The sequence below is a fragment of the Schistocerca nitens genome, chromosome 1 (assembly GCF_023898315.1).
Source record: "Schistocerca nitens isolate TAMUIC-IGC-003100 chromosome 1, iqSchNite1.1, whole genome shotgun sequence".
Lineage (NCBI taxonomy): Eukaryota > Metazoa > Arthropoda > Insecta > Orthoptera > Acrididae > Schistocerca > Schistocerca nitens.
The window spans coordinates 627,282,518-627,303,391 of record NC_064614.1 but is presented as its reverse complement, the minus strand read 5'-3'; the positions used below and the strand labels follow the sequence as shown (position 1 = coordinate 627,303,391).

At 42.3% G+C, this 20,874-nt stretch overlaps 1 protein-coding gene across 1 annotated transcript in view; it reads right to left on the bottom strand.

Annotated features, from left to right (window-relative positions):
* Window positions 1-7,835: 7,835 nt before the first annotated feature.
* The window catches only part of LOC126236638 (leucine-rich repeats and immunoglobulin-like domains protein 1), a 113,191-nt gene continuing 100,152 nt past the window's right edge, over window positions 7,836-20,874 (bottom strand). Inside the window, exon 6 of the mRNA XM_049946096.1 lies at window positions 7,836-9,226. Coding sequence (XP_049802053.1) covers window positions 8,553-9,226 — 674 coding nt within the window. The 3' untranslated portion in view covers window positions 7,836-8,552. The remainder of the gene's footprint in view (window positions 9,227-20,874) is intronic.

Here is a 20,874-nt window from a genome sequence, read left to right as displayed (position 1 = left end):
CACCAAAGGTTGTTTTGACTTTCCTGTATGCTGAGTCTGTCCTTCCGACAATCATATCTTTTTAGATGTCTTCACATTTTTCCTGCAGCCATTTCTTCTTAGCTTCCCTGCACTTCCTGTTTATTTCATTCCTCAGCGACTTGTACTTCTGTATTCCTGATTTTCCCGGAACTTGTTTGTATTTCCTCCTTTCATCAATCAACTGAAGTATTTCTTCTGTTACCCATGGTTTCTTCGCAGCTACCTTCTTTGTACCTATGTTTTCCTTCCCAACTTCTGTGATGGCCATTTTTAGAGATGTCCATTCCTCTTCAACTGTACTGCCTACTGCGCTATTCCCTATTGCGGTATCTATAGCGTTAGTGAACTTCAAACGTATCTCGTCATTCCTTAGTACTTCCGTATCCCACTTCTAGACCACGTACTGAAGTCAGAAAACGTCATTAAAAACCGTTAACAGTAGTCTCACTAGGGATTTCGACCCCACCTCTCTATTTGCAAGAAGGCGCCGTTCCGTTGTTTGATTTGGTAACTTCATCTAGAAAATTTGGAAATTTGTGGTAAGGTCTTATGGGACTAAACTGCTGAGGTCATCGGTCCCTGAGCTTACGCACTGCTTAATCTAACTTAAACCTACTTACGCAAAGGACAAAACACACACCCATGCCCGAGGAAGGGCTCGAACGTCCGAAGGGGGGAGCTTCTCGGACCGTGGTAAGACGCCCCTGACCGCGAGGTTACCCCGCGCAGATTAACTTCATCTATAGAGACCATCATTTTCGCAGCCCTTTCAGCTCAGCTACAGCACAGCGATACAGCCACACGACACACACGCACACATACACGCACGCGCGCGCGCGCACACACACACACACACACACACACACACACACACACACACACACACACTCAATCACCATCCCGCGACAGAATACCCTCTGCAGCCAGAGATAGGAGAATCTCAGGAGTTCTTCTTTGATATCCAGCAATACACAAATAATATAGTCTTACACTAAGGTGACAAAAGTCGTGGGATACCTCCTAATACCGTGTCGGACCCCCTTTGACAACGCAACGTATCGTGGACTCAAAAAGTCGTTAGAAGTCCCCTGCAGATGTATTGAGCCATGCCGCCTCTATAGCATCCCATAACTGCAAAAGTGTTGCCGTTGCAGGATTTTGTGCACGAAATGACTTCTCGATTATGTTCCGTAAATGTTCGATGGGACTCACGTTGGGCGATCTGGATGGCCAAACTTGTTCCAACAAATAGCTAACAGTTATGGAGAAGTAACCTGAGCAATTCCCATCCACGAGAATTCCATCATAGTTTCAGAAGATGAAGTCAATGAAAGGCTGAAAGTGGTCTCCAAGTAGCCGAAAATAACCATTTACAGTCAATAATCGATTCAGTTGGACCACAGGGGCCAGTTCATTACCAGTAAACACAGCCCGCATCATTATGGATCCACTACCAGATTGCACAGTGCCTTCTTGACAGCTTGTTTCCATGGCTTCATGGGGTTTGCGCCACAATCAAAAAATGTTCCAGTGCGTGTGAAATTTTATTGGACTTAACTGCTAAGATCATCGGTCCCTAAGCTTATCCTAATGACGAACACACACACCCATGCCCGACGGAGGACTCGAACCTCCGCCGGGACCAGCCGCACATTCCATGACAACACCGCTTTAGACCGCTCGGCTAATCCCGCGCGGCGCCACAATCGAATCCTACCGTCAGTTCTTACCAACTGAAATCTGGACTCATCCGTCCTGGCTACGGTTTTACAGTCGTCTAGGGTCCAACCGATATGGCAAAGAGTCCACGAGGAGCGCAGCAGGCGGTCTAGTGCTGTTAATAAAGGCACTCTCTCGTCGATCGTCTTCTGCCACAGACCAATAACGCCACCTTTCGCCGTACTGTCCTAACTGGTACGTTCGTAGTAAGTCCGACATTGATTTCTGCGATTATTGCACTAGTGTAGCTTGTATGTTAGCATGGACAACCCTACGCAGACGTCACTGCTTTCGGTCGTTAAGTGAAGGCCATCAGGCAGTGCGTTGTCCCTGGTGACAGGTAATGCTTGAAATTTTGTATTATCAGCACCTCTTGACACTGTAGATTTCGGAATACTGAATTCCGTAAGGATTGCCGAAATCGAATTTCCCATGCGTCTAGCTACACCTACCATTTCGCGTTCAAAGTCTGTTAATTGCCGCCCCGCAGCCGTAATCACGTGCGAAACCTTTTCAAATGAATCATTTGACTACAAATGACAACTCTGCCAATGCACTGCTCCTTTATACCTTATGTACGCGATACCACTTACAACTGTATATGTGCATAGCGCTATCCCATGACTTCTGTCACGTCATTTTACAATCATTACAAAGACAGTTTCAGCTAATAAAAGTGAAAATAAAGCAAAAGAATCAGTTGATTAAAGAAAAACAATTCAAAGAAGTTAAACTGTGAAATGTAGTGAACTTTAACAGTAACAAATTAATTTCACATGTTGCGGTGCAGACGTTACATATGTATGTTCACAGTTCGATTTGCACCATTTGAGTATGAAGGTCTTCCGAAGTTCATGTTATTGATCGTTATTATTCGATAAAGTCTGCTTCATACTAATACCCTGTGTACTTTTTAGAAAGTTCTCATTAACATTTTATTGTTTTGCTATCACGATAGGAATACGCCATATTCATTTTAGAATTAACTGTAGAGTAAACACTAAATTTAAGTGTTAAGTACTTCTGTACGAGGCCTTGCGCCATGTCGGCTCTTATCGGTAGTTGCATCAAGGATCCATGACCTCTCTTCGGGCTGGTAAGCTCTGGGAAGTGTCTGGCGCGGTGGTCGGCGGCGAGAGAGGAGTTTGTTGACGGCAGTGACGCAAGCTGGACGCGTGGAGGGCACAGCGTCGCTTGAGGGACGGGTGAATTGGCCGGGGACAAGTAATGTGGGTAGAGCCCTGCTCAAACAGTGTTATTGCTTAAGTATCAATGCTTGGTTGGAAAAAGTGATGGCTGCATTATATGGCGATGTAAGCAGGGACGAAGCCGACGTTTGAACTACGTTATGATCGTACTATACCTGTGCTCAGAGTTTACGGAAGAAGCCTCTCGGAACTACTCATTGCTGTTGGTCTGTCTCTAGCAAAATACCGAGTACTGTTCGTGGTTCGCAGACAAGGTGCCGAATTAATAGCGGCCAGTCCTTTGCAGTGTGTCAACGGCATTTTAAAAGGAACACTAAATGCGTCCTTATAAGGCGCCAAAGTAGCAAACTGGTGTTTCTCTAATATCTCTGGTATCAGTCTGCGCTTCTGATCTAAGTACAAAAACTTTGTGTTTTGCCTTACGGCAGGTCTTGTCATGGGGGAAGTCTCCCACCGCATGAGCGTCTAGGGAAGTGATTACAGTGGTGGTTTCTCGTTGCCTTCCACTGGTGATGGTGAAATGATAATGAGGATCACGCACCACCCAGTCCGTGAGCGGAGAAAACCTTCGAACCAGCCGGGAATCGAAACCGGGCCTCTTGGCGTGACAGACTGCCGCGCTAACCAGTGTTTTTTTTTACAGTGGACCGATGGGGGCTCGGGGGGGCAACACCAGCTATCGGGGCGGACATCTAATTACAGGTACTTGCATATTATTTGTTAATCTGATAAAATGTTGTTCTTTATAGTGTGTAACATCTACCTGTTGCAGGTTAATGCAACCTGTATCTAAGTCCTATGAATATGAGGGAACAGTCTGTGGCGATGCAATTCATGTAATGTTGCTTCTTTGTAAGGAAAACACGTTGTATAGATGTTTTATGCTGCTGAATTACTGGACAGGATAGTGGCAGCAGTTTTGGCGTGTTGAAACACAAGGGAACCGTCATTTGTATTTATTATAAATTTTTATGTTTCTGTAAAGGGTATTCATTTAGGGGGCTGAACAGGATCGAAAGACCAGTCAGTTTCTTGCTTATGCTTTTACAAGAGTAATGATTTTGGTTTTTCTATTTCTTGTTCTTACGGATTCTTGTCTTATCATGTTCTCTTCCATTATCAGAAATTATATTACGAAAGTTAAAGGTTGTAAATTGTTTTTTGATAAGATTTTGCTGCAGCAATTCAGTTTTTAGTAGCTTTATCCTCATTCTTATATTAACTAGCAGTCATTACGTAGTTATAAATATGCTGTTTATATTTGCGCTCACTATTGCAATTTGATAAATAAATTTGATATTGTATTGTGTACTCAGTCAGTCGACCCCATGAGCAGCTATTTTGGGCCCTCTCTCCCTGCACCCATAACAGTCTATATCATATTAACTTGAGTCCAACGTAAAGTTCATAGACACATGCGACTACTAAGTAAATAGAGTTCGCTACATTTTATAATTATAATATTTGCTTTACGTTCTGTACGCATGGCTTGATACTGTCTGAGTGCGTGTGGCATACTTACGTTGTATGGCATATTTCTGTTGTTTACGTAGAAAGTGTAAAGCAGTGGAGTATGAGAAAAGGTTGTCTATCAGTGCATATTCTGATAGATTTACCTGACTTTAACAAAACTTAACGATGCTTTATTGAATTCAAATAAACTGTGAAGAGACAATAGGCAAGTTGAGTTCAATTAAAGTGCAATGTGGTGGCAATTTGTTACTGTAGAGAGTCGCGTCTGTATCAGACTTAACAAAGAATACATTCAAATAGATTCACTGAACAAGTACCGACTTGATGCAGGAAATGATCGATAACGTCAGTGAAGGTAATATGAAAGTAGAACAAAAATCGAACAGAGCCTGTACTTATTTGATAAAACGATGTTCTTCGTTTTAGTGAACGTGTCGAATAAATAGCGTTAATTGCATGTTCCTAAATGTATGCGTATTTTGTGTCTAAGGCAGAATTTGGGGAGAAAGAAATATATCTGGTTAAATACGTATAGAATTCCGCTCAAGAGCCGCTCTTAGGCTGTTCGGTATGTTAGACCAGCAGTCAGTAATAACGATGTGTGCATTCGACCCAGGCCACGCTCGCCTCCCTCTCTTGCAAGACAGCGAACTTCACCCTGATCTATTCTGATTTGAAAGTAACTGAACCAAGTACTTTTTACTGGTTCACAACTGTAATATAGCTAACGTTTCAGGGAACAAGTCATCAAGACTTACGAAACACATTCCGTGAGTATTGCGACACAACGTGTATACTGTCGTACCTGGACTAACATCGTACAAGGCTGTATCAAAAGTATAAGCGTTGTGTCGCTGTACTCGCGGAATCTGTTTTGTAAGTCTTGATGACGTGTTCTTTGATATTCAGCTTTCTTTTATTTCCATCTATGATCACAAAATTGTTAGATCCTTAGTGTACCATTTCTAAGTGATCTAAGAAATGGGAAAAAGCAAATACAACTGATATACTGTCTACGTCTTACAACAATAAAACAGACCATAACGGAAAGTACCGTGAGCGAATTACTCTCTTGTTGACTTGCCCATTCTCTGTATTTATATTATACTTCATTAACTGAATAATCTTATAAATTGGCTGGTAAGTTATTTTATCATTATTTTATTCGAACGACACGACGTATGCTGTGATGGTTAAGTTCTCCTGACCGGTTCTCGTGTATACGGCATTTTGGCGGCCACGCCAACGTAGGGCATTGATCACTTTCTACAATCTGTTGTTTCATCTACTTGGCTTCTTTCCCTGTTCATCATTTTTTATATTGTTCTCTTAGCTATGTAAGCTTGTTCTTATGTAGGCCATTATATTTTTATCTACTATCACCACGGGAGTATCTCAGACTTAAAATCATATTATCACTTAATCATTGCATTTTTAACAATCTAAATTTAATTTTAGTCATATTTTTAATTTATTAGAGTTTATCACTGTAATTATCCATAAAAGCTGGTAAGCTCACCGTAGACCTTACCTACTGAGTTCTTCTTTTTATTGCGTTGTGCACAGATATATAATTGATGAATATGTGTAGGCCTACAGTAATAACATCTAATGAGCTTACGACACAAACATTTTGTGGCTACTGTACTGTAGTTCGTAATGAACAGTAGCGGATTAACCAAGATGCCTCCACTCATACTGTGGCCTAGTGTATATCATATTTAACATATGTGCGATGGTTGCCATCCTGACTTTGCGTATATCTTTTGACGATGCCACTATGGCTTCATTATATTACGACATGTTTTAAAATAGGTATGGGCAGCCAAATTTTAAGAGCATATTTTTCACATGTAGCGGTATCAGTAATACTTTTCATTGTGGCCTCCTGCATTGTTTTAGGATGTGGAATGTCCACTAGTGGTATTTTTCTTCTCCCATATTTTGCTGCAGATCTGAACATGGTCATCACTGAGTGAAACTGGTAATCTAAGGACCTAATAAATTTGTGATCATATACGTAAATAAAAGAAATTTATTCTACGCTTTCTAGATCACAGCTCTATTCGCGACCATGTCGCAACTTTTGAATATACAGGGTGAGTCACCTAACATTACCGCTGGATATATTTCGTAAACTACATCAAATACTGACGAATCGATTCCACAGACCGAACGTGAGGAGAGGGGCTAGTGTAATTGGTTAATACAAACCATAAAAAAATGCACGGAAGTATGTTTTTTAACAAAAACCTACGTTTTTTTTAAATGGAACCACGTTAGTTTTGTTAGCACATCTGAACATATAAACAAATACGTAATCAGTGCCGTTTGTTGCATTGTAAAATATTAATTACATCCGGAGATATTGTAACCTAAAGTTGACGCTTGAGTACCACTCCTCCGCTGTTCGATCGTGTGTATCGGAGAGCACCGAATTACGTAGGGATCCAAAGGGAACGGTGATGGACCTTAGGTACAGAAGAGACTGGAACAGCACATTACGTCCACATGCTAACACCTTTTTATTGGTCTTTTTCACTGACGCACATGTACATTACCATGAGGGGTGAGGTACACGTACACACGTGGTTTCCGTTTTCAATTACGGAGTGGAATAGAGTGTGTCCCGACATGTCAGGCCAATAGATGTTCAATGTGGTGGCCATCATTTGCTGCACACAATTGCAATCTCTGGCGTAATGAATGTCGTACACGCCGCAGTACATCTGGTGTAATGTCGCCGCAGGCTGCCACAATACGTTGTTTCATATCCTCTGGGGGTAGGCACATCACGGTACACATTCTCCTTTAACGTACCCCACAGAATGAAGTCCAGAGGTGTAAGATCAGGAGAACGGGCTGGCCAATTTATGCGTCCTCCACGTCATGGTAATGTACATGTGCGTCAGTGAAAAAGACTAATAAAAAGGTGTTAGCATGTGGACGTAATGTGCTGTTCCAGTCTCTTCTGTACCTAAGGTGCATCACCGTTCCCTTTGGATCCCTACGTAATTCGGTGCTCTCCGATACACACGATCGAACAGCGGAGGAGTGGTACTCAAGCGTCAACTTTAGGTTACAATATCTCCGGATGTAATTAACATTTTACAATGCAACAAACGGCACTGATTACGTATTTGTTTATATGTTCAGATGTGCTAACAAAACTAACGTGGTTCCATTTAAAAAAACGTAGGTTTCTGTTAAAAAACATACTTCCGTGCATTTTTGTATGATTTGTATTAACCAATTACACTAGCCCCTCTCCTCACGTTCGGTCTGTCGAATCGGTTCGTCAGTATTTGATGTGGTTTACGAAATATATCCAGCGGTAACGTTAGGTGACTCACCCTGTATATATACCATTCATACATCATTCGCAGGAAAGTATGGGAAATAATGATACAAGTGTTTAGAGCTTATCTTATAATTTTAATTGTAGCACTGGCGAGGTAGTTCATGTTGTTTCACTGTTGGCAGCTGGACACCACAGAGTTGCAAGTTTAACAGCTTGTAACCTTATAAATATATAACAGTTAGTCCATGTTATTTTTACATTCGTTATTTGAAGACTGTCATTTCTAATTAGCAATATCTTTAGGAGCTTCTTTAACAGCGGGCAAAAATCTCATGTGCTACTAGTACACACACCTCCAAGACTGACGTTAGGAATGTGGCAGTTCGTATCTTCAGAGCTGACAGCTGCGAGCACTGTAATTTAAAGTTTTGACGTCTTTTGCTACGAACTTTCTTTTCCTTTTATCTTAATTTTTTGAGACCATTGATACTGAAGCTGATAACTGCTGTTTTACAACACCTCTAGATGCGGCGTTTGTCCAGAATTGGCAGTTTTCCTAGAGATTATTGCAGTAAGGTCTGTATTTAGAACTGTTAGCTATAAAGATTGCAATTTAGACGTTTCTAATTATGTAGCTGGTCAGACAGTAAAATTCGAAAATTCTGATACTTGGTTTTTACAATAGTTTATTTCAGATTGGTAATATGGTTTTAGGGCTAACGCGTTGCTCCAGTGCTCATTCAACTGGTACTAGTTGATTATAAACTACTGTTTCCATTGCTTTCACTGACATTGTGCTCATTTGGAATATTTATTTTCAGTCAGAAATATCATGATGCTCTTGCTTCAGATTTTGTATCTCCAACGATGTCAAAATTGACTTTCGTTACGGTTGTTTCTGTGCTAGTTTTCGTCTGTGGTTGATCCATAGTACTGGCACTAAAGTCCTGGCTTGCAGGAATCGTACTCGCAGATGTGGTGTATTCAGAATCGAGCGTGACATGACCCCCGTCTATATTTAGATCTTTTGAGCCTAAAATGTCAGTCGTTGATGGAAATCTTGTTTCGGAAGTAGGTGGTGACTCAGTGGTTGTTTCATGTTTTACAGACACTGTAGTTGCAGTAGCAGTAGTACTAAAATCGATCGTCGCCTCGTGGGCTACTGCAGGGGCTCCATCGTCGAGGAGTCCCGACGCAGTGACCGTGACGAGACCGGCTGGGCCGTCGTAGCGGGTAGGCCGCCGCCGAAACAAGCGACATCTCTGTGGCCTGTCCAATTTGCTGAGCTCGGACGCTGGGATGTTGTCGCGGCACCACAAGCTGTTGTACTCGAGAATGACACGCGATGCACCAAATGCGACCAAGTCCTCGGCAGTCTGCACGAGGTTGTACGTGAGGTCGATGACCACCGGCTGCTGTGGTAGACTGCTCGCTGACGGGACCACGCTCAAGAGGTTGTCGGCGAGCAGCAGGCGGCGCAGAGACGTCGCCTTGCTGAACAGCCCTGCGGAAACCGGAACGTGTTTGTAGGACACAGGAGAAAAAAAGATGAAGTCCACATTTTTGTTAGTCATTTCACGCACTATTAGCATAAATGAAATTCTACGCAGGGAAAACGTTCACAAAACCATCAAACTGCAGGGACGGATTCCTGACTGTAAGTAGAGGGAATAAGGTCGTATGAACATCTGTCCTGAAACGGACGGTTTGCGTGCAAAGACAACAAATCGTCCCGGAACACAGTATACAACTGCATCGATCCACGTCACAACAGATGTTCAAAGTGGTCTCCATGGGGTTGCAGGTGATAGGGATAGTAGTAGTTGTCATGCAGGATACACATAATGGTACTTTGGCTTAAACCACGTTCGAGGGCCACTTCTATGGAGCTTGTAGTAGGGTTCGTCTCAATATCCTGTAGAACCCGGTCTTCCAAATCTGGTGTACGCACAGTCCGCCGCTTCCCTGCGCGTCCGTCTGTCTGAATGGAGCCATGATCATACAAACACCCAAAAACGGCTTGAAATGATGTGATTAATGGCTGTGAGGGACTTGTTTTCGTATAGCTGTGCTGAACCTTGACCGTTTCCATCTGCTTGGCTTTTCCCGGCATGAATAGCGGGCCAATCTGGTTCTTACAGTAGGCTACTTCAATCGGACAGCCTGCTGCACACCAGGCACACATGGCATGTGGTAGGAAGAACTGTCATTCGTCATCGCCGTCAATGTAGTAACGATGCCTTTCCGGACACGTGTTCATGGGACCTTTTTTTTGCTCCATTTCGAGTCAGGAATTGACCCCCGTAGTTGATCGCTTTTATTAATGTTCACACTATACATCACAAAGCAGAAATCCTTCAGGGTAGAAATAGGTTATTCACATAGATATTGTAATATCCATGTACAGGGCGAAAAGGGAGCAAGTCCAGCGCCTTCTGAGGGAGAACTGTTTGTATCTCACTTTACACTTAATTAAACATGCAGCTGTGTTATTGTCCATTTCCGTACTAACGTTAAATAGTAAGCTCATTTTCATTGTGTTTTTGATGTTTGATGTGCAATGTGTTTGTTGTGCATTGTTATTAGTATTGTATCTTGATCGTTTCTTTTGCCTTCGAAGGGAACGACATGAAAGAAATAAATTACTTCTACCTGTCACCGTCTCCCTATCATCAGATTAGAGGAACCTCACCTGAGCAGCTGCTGCTCTCCGGACCGTGATGGCGTCAGATTCTGCTTCACGTAATGCAGTGAGATCGACAACTGGCTGAAGTTAATTGGTTAATAAATAGAAGAGGAGACTGCAGACTAGTAACAGACAGCCAAAAGAAGACATATTCTCGTAGACACACTGAACGGAGGGGCAGTGTCGATACAAGTAGATGGCGACTAGCCAGTCCACAATTTCAGGCTTCATGGGCGGTTACAGGCTTATTATGGGCCAGGACACAAGTACATGGAAAGACACAAAAATAACAGACACAGATAACGATAGCTATTCCGATTCATGGAGAGAACTTATGAAAGATCAGGATTCGAATTAAAAGTTGTAGTGAGGAGCCGTGTGTGGAAACACGATGCGAGCACAGAAACAGAGGCAGCACGAAGAGAAATATCGATTTAACATTAATCAAACAGTGAGGTTGATCTCTCGCGGTGCAAACCGAATATTTGCTTCTTAAACACGGTTGGCTTTGCTAGAGCGCTCTACCGCGAAAGACGTGATTGAGCCGTGGCGCCATTGAATTAGTAGACTTTCTGTATGGCGCCACTGACTCAGGTGTAGTATCGATTATCTCTCTTGCGGCCCCATTGCCTATATCTATGAGGAAGAGTTGGCTTCTGTGGGTTGTGTCCTTAGGGCTTTGGTTGCCGTTATATATACGGAGCTCGCTGGCCCGAGAGGGATTTACGAAGTTTGCGGGTTGGCGGTAGCGTCGCGACAAGAGGTGGTCACGAGATCCGAGCGGCCGAAGCCACGAGCTGCGCAAGGAGGGACTGCACAGAGAGAAGATACCGGATTACTTGACCAGGAGCAGCGTCGACTAAGAACAGCAAGTTGACATCCCGTCGGTTGGTGGCAACATTCGTGTCGGACGACGGCTCATGGCCTGGCTCCCATCTTATACCCGGCTTTCATCGGCACCAATCAGTAACCGCTGCGACGCACCGTAGATCCATGCAACTGCTTGCCGATAAATGGGATTAACATTCTGTAATCCTTGTGGTGATTTGTCTCATTGTCTACCTGTTCCCTTTGTTTTCTGGTTTGTTGGTTGGTCGGGTTGTTTTGGGTGAGGAGACCAGACAGCGAAGTCATCGGTCTCATCGGATTAGGAAAGGAAGTCGGCCGTGCCCTTTCAAAGGAACCAACCGGCATTTGCCCGTTCTGGTTTGTACCCGACCCTCAGAATTTTACTCGGTCCAGCCGCGCTGGATGGCCGCGCGGTCCCAGGCGTCTTGTCACGGTCGGCGCAGCTTCCCTCGTCGGAGGTTCGTGTCCTCCCTCGTTCATGGGTGTATGTGTTGTCCTTAGCATAAGTTAGTTTAAGTTAGATTAAGTAGAGTGTAAGCCTAGGGGACAATGACGTCAGCAGTTTGGTCCCATAGTCCTCACCACAAATTTTCATATTTTTTTTTTTTTTTTTTTTTTTTTACACGGTCGGCTCTTTGGTTGTAAATATAGACCGTAGCATTGTACTGAGACACTAGTTGCCATTTGAAAATTTGTTCCGCTATTATATTGTCTTTCCTGGCTAGTTTGTACCCGATCATTTATGTTCTAATGAATCAGACCCTAGTCGTAAGCCGGCCATAGTGGCCGAGCGGTTCTAGGCGCTTAGGTCTGGTACCGCGCGACCGCTACGGTCGCAGGTTCGAACCCTGCCTCGGGAATGGACGTGTGTAATGTCCTTAGGTTAGTTAGGTTTAAGTAGTTCTAAGTTGTAGGGGACTGATGACCTCAGCTGTTAAGTACTATTGTGCTCAGAGCCATTTGAACCATTTGAACCTAGTCGTAAGTCCGCAGCTCGTGGTCGTGCGGTAACGTTCTCGCTTCCCGCGCCCGGGTTCTCGGGTTCGATTCCCGGCGGGGTCAGGGATTTTCTCTGCCTCGTGATGACTGGGTGTTGTGTGATGTCCTTAGGTTAGTTAGGTTTCAGTAGTTCTAAGTTATAGGGGACTGATGACCATAGATGTTACGTCCCATAGTGCTCAGAGCCACCTAGTCGTAAATACAACCGGAACAATTACACTAAGGCACAGGTTGCCGTTAAAGAAAAGAGGGACCTTGTGGTTAGTTTTAGATTTTAACTGGTTCAGTTCTTTGATTGTAATTGCATTTCTCAGTCATTAGTTATAATCTGACGCGTTGCTGTGTTTGAAATACCGGGTCATTATTAGTGTAATTTAGCTGGATCTTGTGGTTCCGCCGAGTCATCTCTCTTGTAATAAGTGCTCACAAGTAAAGCTTAAGACGTTCCTTCAGAGCGGTCTTCATAACTGACAATCAGTTTAACCTTGAAAATATTAACAGCCAACTGTCACCAGCTCTTTAGTCAAAATAAAATTGTCAAAAGCGACGGGTTGGGATCCAGTCGCACCGTGGTTGCCGATTGAAATGAAGAGGTTGGTCGCTTTGAAGCAAGCCTTATCATTGTCATATTGCTCCCTAATCTGTTTAACCTTTAGGCATAGGTACGCATCCTAACCCCGAACTTTTCGACATACAGCTCTCAAATTAAAGTTACGTCAGCTGTTTCAGTAACTGAATCGCTCTAGTCATCAGTGGTGCTTATATAGTTTTCATGTGTTGCAGAATGGCATTTAAAAAGACAGACTGTGTCCAGCACGGTAGTAAACGCCGCTGCTTCACCCAATAACTGGCGGGCTCCAGGTCCAGCCGCCTTGTAATGATTGTCATATTGTTTGCTGTTTTGATTGCTTTTTAAAAATTTAAGGTCAAAGGAATTTTGCGAATTTGTTCATTTTGTAAACAAAAATTTATGGTTATGTATTGTTAAATAAACAGGTTGTGTGAATAGAAAGTTATATAGGTGAGCCCTCTCTTCCACGTTTTCCTTAATTCCAGTAAGTACCACGCATCAGTGATAAAAATTGTGCGTAACGATGTCTGCTTCCTCCGTGGCAGTGGAAAAAACACATGGAGCGCAAAGCGGCTGATACTACCGCGCGATTTCTGGTCACGAAATACAGCCTACAGAATACTGTCTAAACTAAACCTATGTAGCACTGCAACGAACTGAGCGTGCTAAGCACTGAAACGAAATGAGACTGAGCGGCGACTCCAAGTAGTTTTGGAATCTCGGGTCATTGACACTGTATGCTTCGTCTGATAGCAACAGGTCCTGCTGCCAACATGAGCGACGACCGTATTGCCCACGGTCGCTTAAACTTCCAGCCGAGGGGTAGTTCTGCGCCCACACACAGGTTGGCGTCACTGGGGTGGCTCCAGGCGTCTCGATGTCAGAGCGGCCGGTGTTCCTCGACGAAATCGTCGCCTTGGCGTGGATTTTTGATACCAACGGCCACTGTACCTGCTTCATTTCTACAGCATTTTGAGGCATTTACAAATTAACTTACAAATGAACGCAGAAGTTCCTCCGTCCATACCATTTGATATCCTGTGCGCAGGCAAGCTATCTGTAGTTATAGGTTACTTGAGAAAATTACTTTGAAAGCGTAGTGAAGTGAATTAAGTTGATCGTCTTTTAATAAAAGCGTGAGCATCATCGTGCCTGCTGCTACTGAACTCGCAATTTTATGAGCAATCCGAATCTGTGACTGGAACAGCAGTTTTATTTTTACTGTACGCTGTCTCGTTGTGCAGCGGTTGGGCTGGACCATTGTAAAGAATTCGACACGTGCTCTAATCATCACTGGAAAATCTTTGTGTTACAGTAGGTCCTCATGAACGGCATTCATTACCTGCAATTACATAAGCAAACTAACCCGTTAGCTGGGAACTGACGTGTTTTCATAATGTTCTGGCACCAGGAAGAACAAAGATAATGAGAGATTTTTTATACTTTTACTGCTCCGAAAGCCAAGTTGTCACCACCATATGAGTGATGTAGTCTCTTCAATAACATGAGCGGTTTATCAACAGTTTGAAAATATTAAATATCAGGTGTAGAAGTATGAAACCGTAATTTCCCTACAGGTGGTGCTACCCACCAGTGTAGGGCCTGTGAGACCGCGTCTGCAGCGCCACCTGCATCCTGTAACTCCTGACGACGAATGGCAACACACAGTAACCCAAGTTCCATGCATCAGTATCTAACCCGTAAACATGTCGAGTTTTTTGCCTACGAACAACATCATTGGTTTTCTGTTATCGCTTGAAGAAAACTACTGCATAATCGCATCGAATGTTTGTCAAAGCTTTCGGGAAACACTGAGTTTTGAGTGGTTCAAAAAATTCGAAAGTGGTAATTTGACATGAGAAACGACGAGCGTGGGAAATCACCGAAAAATTCCGAAGACAATGGATGAAGATGATACTCGCACTCAACAGAAACCCGCGGAACAACTGAATGTGAGGCAGAAAGCCTTTTCCCTTCGGTTGAAAGCTATGTGAAAAGCGCAGAAAGCGGAAAAATGAGTTCCGCATGAACTGAATGAAAGGCAGCAAGCAAATCGAGTGACCACTTGTGAAATGCTGCTCGCCAAATACAAAAGAAAGTCGTTCCTCCATTGAATAGTGACAGGTGATGAAAAATGGATATATTTTGAGAAACCTAAGCGTCGTAAATCATGGGTGAATCCACGCAAACCATCGACATCCACTGCAAGGTCAAAACCCTTTGGAAAGAAGGAAGCTCTCCGTATTTGGTGTGATCAGAAGGGTGTCATCTCAAACCGTTAACACTGATCGCTACCAACAGCAAATGATAGTTTTAAATCGAGAATTGCGTGAAAAACGACCGGAATATGGAAAAAACAACACACAGTCACACTGCTCCATGATAACGCCCCATCACACACAGAAAAACGGCTCATGGAAACGATCGAGGCGTTCAATTTGGAAATACCATCGCATGCGGCTTATTCTCGAGTCTTGGCTCCTTCCGATTCTCATTTATTTGCATCACTGGTCCACGCTCTAGCTGAACAACGCTTCAGTTCGTATGACGATGTACGGAAATGGTTCGCCGACTGGTTCGCTTCAAAAGAAGAACTGTTGTTTTGTAGTGGCATTCATAGCCTGCCAGAGAGGTGGGAGAAATGTATAAATATCAGTGGAGATTATTCTGAATAAAATATCATTTATCAGTTTCAAACCACAGATGTGTGATTACTGAACCAAATTCCGGTTTCATACTTCTACACCTGGCAATGCTAATCGGTTTATAATAAACAAGAACAGTATTTCTTTTCATGTTTTTGTAATTATTTAAAACCTCATACTGAAAAAAGTGTTTTTGTACATACAAGTTAGAAGCACCTCTTTTGTCCCTGGGCACATTCATGCCAACTGAACTCTTTATTCGTTACAAACAACTGAGGGATATACAATTACTCCCACACGTATGTAATAATAAAAATACAGGCAGGTTGCAGGCACAGAATAATACGATTCACTGTTTACTTAAATCATTTTAGGATAGCCTAAAAAGCAGAAAGCCGATTCATAGTGAAACAAAAAATAAATATTATTGTGGAACATCATAATGACTATTTAAGCATATAATATTTTTACGTTCCTCCATGTAGCGTGAGAATACCCATTAAAAGAATCACTTTTATTTGTTGAAATTATTCTCCCACCACATTTATACACGTGGACTTACACCACGTTTCCCATATGGCCTTCATTTTATTTGAAGTCCACGCTAACAAGTTAGCAATACATTGTAAGTAAACTCTTTTGTGTTTGTTTCATGGCGATTAATAAATCTAATTAATTACCTAGCGATGGGCTCCAAATACTAATTCGTTCACCAAGAAGATATACGAATATTGCACTTCACTGCCAGCAACCACAGATGAGTATTATTTAATTGTTTTTTCAGTTTATAGCGAAGCGTTTCGTGGTATTATTTGCTCTTTATCAGTTCACACGTAACTTAATCGAAGTTTAAATAAATCCTAAACCTGTAATATACTTAATGTTACAATATGATGTAATTACTGGACGCATGTGACTATACACGTGTCACTCCAATAATTAGGTCCATTAAGACAATTTGGTGCCTCGTAATTGTATGAAAATAGTTATAAAAATAGTTCCATCTATTTTGTCCTGACACATAAGTCACAGTAATTCCTTTAGTTCTTTTGTGATTTGCAAATTTGTAGTTAAGATACGTCGAAAGTTACTAACAAACACCAAATAACTTGTACATAAAGTAACACGACAAAAATGTATGACATTTAAAATGATGTGAAGTTCCTGCAGAATTCGAAATTAACAATGGATTTTAACACAGATAACCCTGACTTTTACATGCAGATATTATGGATATTAACAAGGAGCACTGCAAAATGCTTCTATTGGAACTATATCAAATTAACTCACTGAACACCAAAATCCTCAAATCGATTATGCAGACGGCCATATACCGTTGAAATTGGTAACTATAAATACTATAATACTGGGATGAAGCAGGCACGCAAGTTGAATACGAACAGTTTCTTATTTGGCTGAATGGTCGCACGCCAAGTGTACGAACGTGGAGAAGTTGAAATGAATAATTTTCACACTTGATCAATAACAGAAGATGAAATTCTTGACGGCACGCCTTTCGAAAATGTAGTACTGGAACCATCTAATAATATATAGTGATGCGCGAGCACATGATGACCACTGTCCACCACCAGACTAAATACCGCCTGATCACGTACTAGTCACGTAAAGCGATAAGGAAAGTATGTACAAGCGGAGCCAGAGACGAACGGGTAGTCATTCCAGCGTCGATATGGGCAACGTTGACAGAGGTATGATTATTGCGAAGCACCTGGGAACGAGCACCTCGAAAATAGCTGCTACTGCCGTGAGCATTACGAGAAATGATTAAAATACGATGAAATCTCGAGCAGCCGACAAGGCGTTGGCGTTTCATCCCTCATCAAGTGGAGCCTGGGGAATTATTCGCTCTGTACAGAAGATCAGGAAACACAGTACAGTGCCAGTGCAGGCACAAATGTTTCGGAACACCCCGTTCAGCGCACATTGTTGAAAATGGGGCCATGCAGCAGAAGACTAGTACGAGTTTCCACTACGACATCGTCTATTACGATTGTAATGGACACGGGATCATGAAGACTGGACAGTTAATCAGTGGAAAAGTGACAACTGGTCGGATGAATCACGTTTTTTCGTGTATCAGGTCGATGGTCGTGTCGAGATACGCTGTCATCCAGGTAAACGGCTACCTGAAACATGCTTATCACCACGGGTGCTGGCTGCTGGATTAGGTATTACCTAGTAGTAGAAATTCACCCAGGCTTTTATAAGACCCGTGGTAGTAATCGAATGCTCTTTGACCGCTACAGACCACATAGACGTTACTACGGACCACCTGAATCCCTTCAAGCTTGATGTCTTCTCCTACGGCAATGCTTCCAATGTTTCAAATGACTCTGAGCAATATGCGACTTAACATCTGAGGTCATCAGTCCCCTAGAACTTAGAACTACTTAAACCTAACTAACCTAAGGACATCACACACATCCATGCCCTAAGCAGGATTCGAACCTGCGACCGTAGACTGGAGCGCCTAGAACCCCTCAGCCACACCGGCCGGCTTACGGCGATGGCATCTTCCAGCAGGATAACTGTTAATGTAACAAGGTCAGAACCGTGATTTAGCGATTTGAAGAGCATTAGAGCGAAGTTTCATTGATGTCTTGCCCCCGCAATTCTCCTGGTCTTAACCTGATGAAACACATCTGGGACGCTACTGGGTGCCGTCTCCGCGCCCACTCATCTCTGGCGGACTACCAACGACTTGTGAAATATACGCCACTCAGAAATGCTGCTGTGTTTCCTTTCAAAGGTAGACCAACTCGTTATGAAGCAGGCCATCATTATGTTTTGGCTCATCCGTCTACAGCCGAATTATGAGAACTGAAGAAAAGAATGAGTTCGAAACGAATTAGTACACAAGGAAATCAATCCGACTAAAAATCAAATCTATTATACGAGAGACTCAAAGAGCGGGAAGGTAACGACAACGAAAATATTTAAAGGAAAAGTATGGAAATTATGAGTAATGGATGCAGAAAACTGCAGTCAAAAGAAAATTTATTTAGCTTCTTTATTTAAAAGTCTAAATAAGGTAAATGCTAGATTGAAATTATCCAGGAGTCAAAATAAATATTTTGTATAAGTGTTCAAGTAGCTAGATAATCCAAAACGATTCTAGTCATTATCTGAATCCAAGCAAAACACTAATGTCGAGCAGAGAAGACAATGAACTCCTGGTTCATTCCTAGGAAATTCATATATTTGTACAATTGACTGATTCACTGCCAAAATTGCCATCACACTCTTTCACGAAGACTCAGACGAAGTCTTTCTGAAAAATTGGAATAGACAATATATTCATACGTATTCAATGAATACAAATTAACCTGTACTGACAATGAAAAATGGCCTGATACAAGCGATCGCACTGTGTTGGTTATACTGCAAAATATCCAAAAATATTACAGTGAGGAAGGTATGACGTATGAATTGGAAAACTTGATTGATGTTAGGAATAAATCATCCTTAATACGACAACAAGGAAAATATCACTGGTCACTAAAGGGGCTATGTGTTGCCCCTCGTGATGGACATTTCATCAATAAAAGTATTCCCAAATTTAAGCGCAGTTCTTTACATTATAAATCTAACGTATGGGACCACAACTTCACAATTCAAAATCCAAGCAAACATGAACCATTACGCTTGTGGTTCAATGGAAATGAAGTTGACTTATCAACTAAAAGCTATGTTACCTGTTTGACTATTTAACAGAACACTCGTTTTCATTTATGAAATAATGGCTTCAGAGTAAAAAAAAAAAAAAAATGGAACAGAACTGTAACCAATGCTCTGTTAGTACACAGCTACTAGGAAAAGGCTGAGTACAACGATAATTTCATACAAAGCAGCACACACAAATGAATTTGTGCTATATGCCTTCATTTATCGAATGAAAACTGCAAAATAAAAATGTTTACTTTTCCAGCGGACTGTAGAAAGGAAAATCATGAAAAACAAAGTTATAATGAGATCTTCTTACAAATGGGATTCATAGCTTTCTGTTTTTATTATTCTGCAATAACAACGCTCAGCAACTTGTGGTGGTTATTTACAGCAAAAAGTATATTACTTATTCCGTACTTCAGACAGCAAACAGAAGTCTCATCTGATGACGTTAGTACATCAAGTCGTAGGATTAAACATTCTAAAGCGAACAAATGAATGGTTATCAGGGAGACAACGATTTTAAGCTTAACCACTTGCAGTCAAAGGACAAGCAGATCATCTCTGTGTCACGTTTCCAACAAACAGTTTTCTTCGTGTTGCAAATAATAAAAATTTAAGAGAAATAACGTGAATGACATTAGAGAAATATGATCCATTTCCGTATCAGAATTAAAGTACCTGCCACAGAATTTCGTTACGGTTCCATTACGCCCTCGCGCTTACTAAGCGACCCGTGACGAAACGTGCTGCTCGACTATTCTCTATACTATTAATACCACTCGGTAAGGCTCACAGGCTCGTCAAAAAAATTAAACAGCTGCTCGATACAACTACTGAGGAGAGTAATGCCGGTGATGAATAGATCGCTTGAATAACTGGTCACTTCCTGTTCAAAAATTCTTATATATTAACGCTTTTCAGACACAGCCCATCATCAGAACATGGAAAAGTCTTCATACTGAGTACAGAGTCACATGTATCTGCTGTCAGCATCAGAACGCAGGGTACATGTGACTCCATAATCGCCGCGCGGGATTAGCCGAGCAGTCTGGGCGCTGCAGTCATTAACTGTGTGGCTGGTCCCGGCGGAGGTTCGAGTCCTCCCCCGGGCATGGGTGTGTGTGCTTGTCCTTAGGATAATTTAGGTTAAGTAGTGTGTAAGCTTAGGGACTGATGACCTTAGCAGTTAAGTCCCATAAGATTAAAAAAAAAAGTAACTCCATAATCTGCGTGAATACTTGTCTTTGATACTCTGAAGACGGGCTGTGCCCGAGGCGCACCAATAAATAAGAACTTTTGAACAACAAGTGAGCAGTTGTTCTAGCGACTAGTTCAGAACTGTCATAAGTCTCCTCAAGTACGCATCATGGTCCCAGACCTCCTGCGCGAGCTACTTCTTTCATATACGAATTTCAGTTCCTCAACATTCTTCCAGCGACTCTCAGTCTGGAACCTATAAATTTTCCTATAGTTCCTGCATGTGGTAATTCCACTTTACGTCATTCCGAGCAGTTACTTGCAGATATTAATGTTGTTACTGTTTTCAGTGATTTATCGATTAGCGTAATCCAATAGTAACAGATCTCTTCGTCTATTCGTCAGGAACAAATTACATTTATTTTGGACAAGTAACCGTCCCTGCAACCAGTCACTGATTTCCCGCGAGCACTCCTGAACTTCTCCGCTCTATTTCTCCCTTGCAACCTATGTGT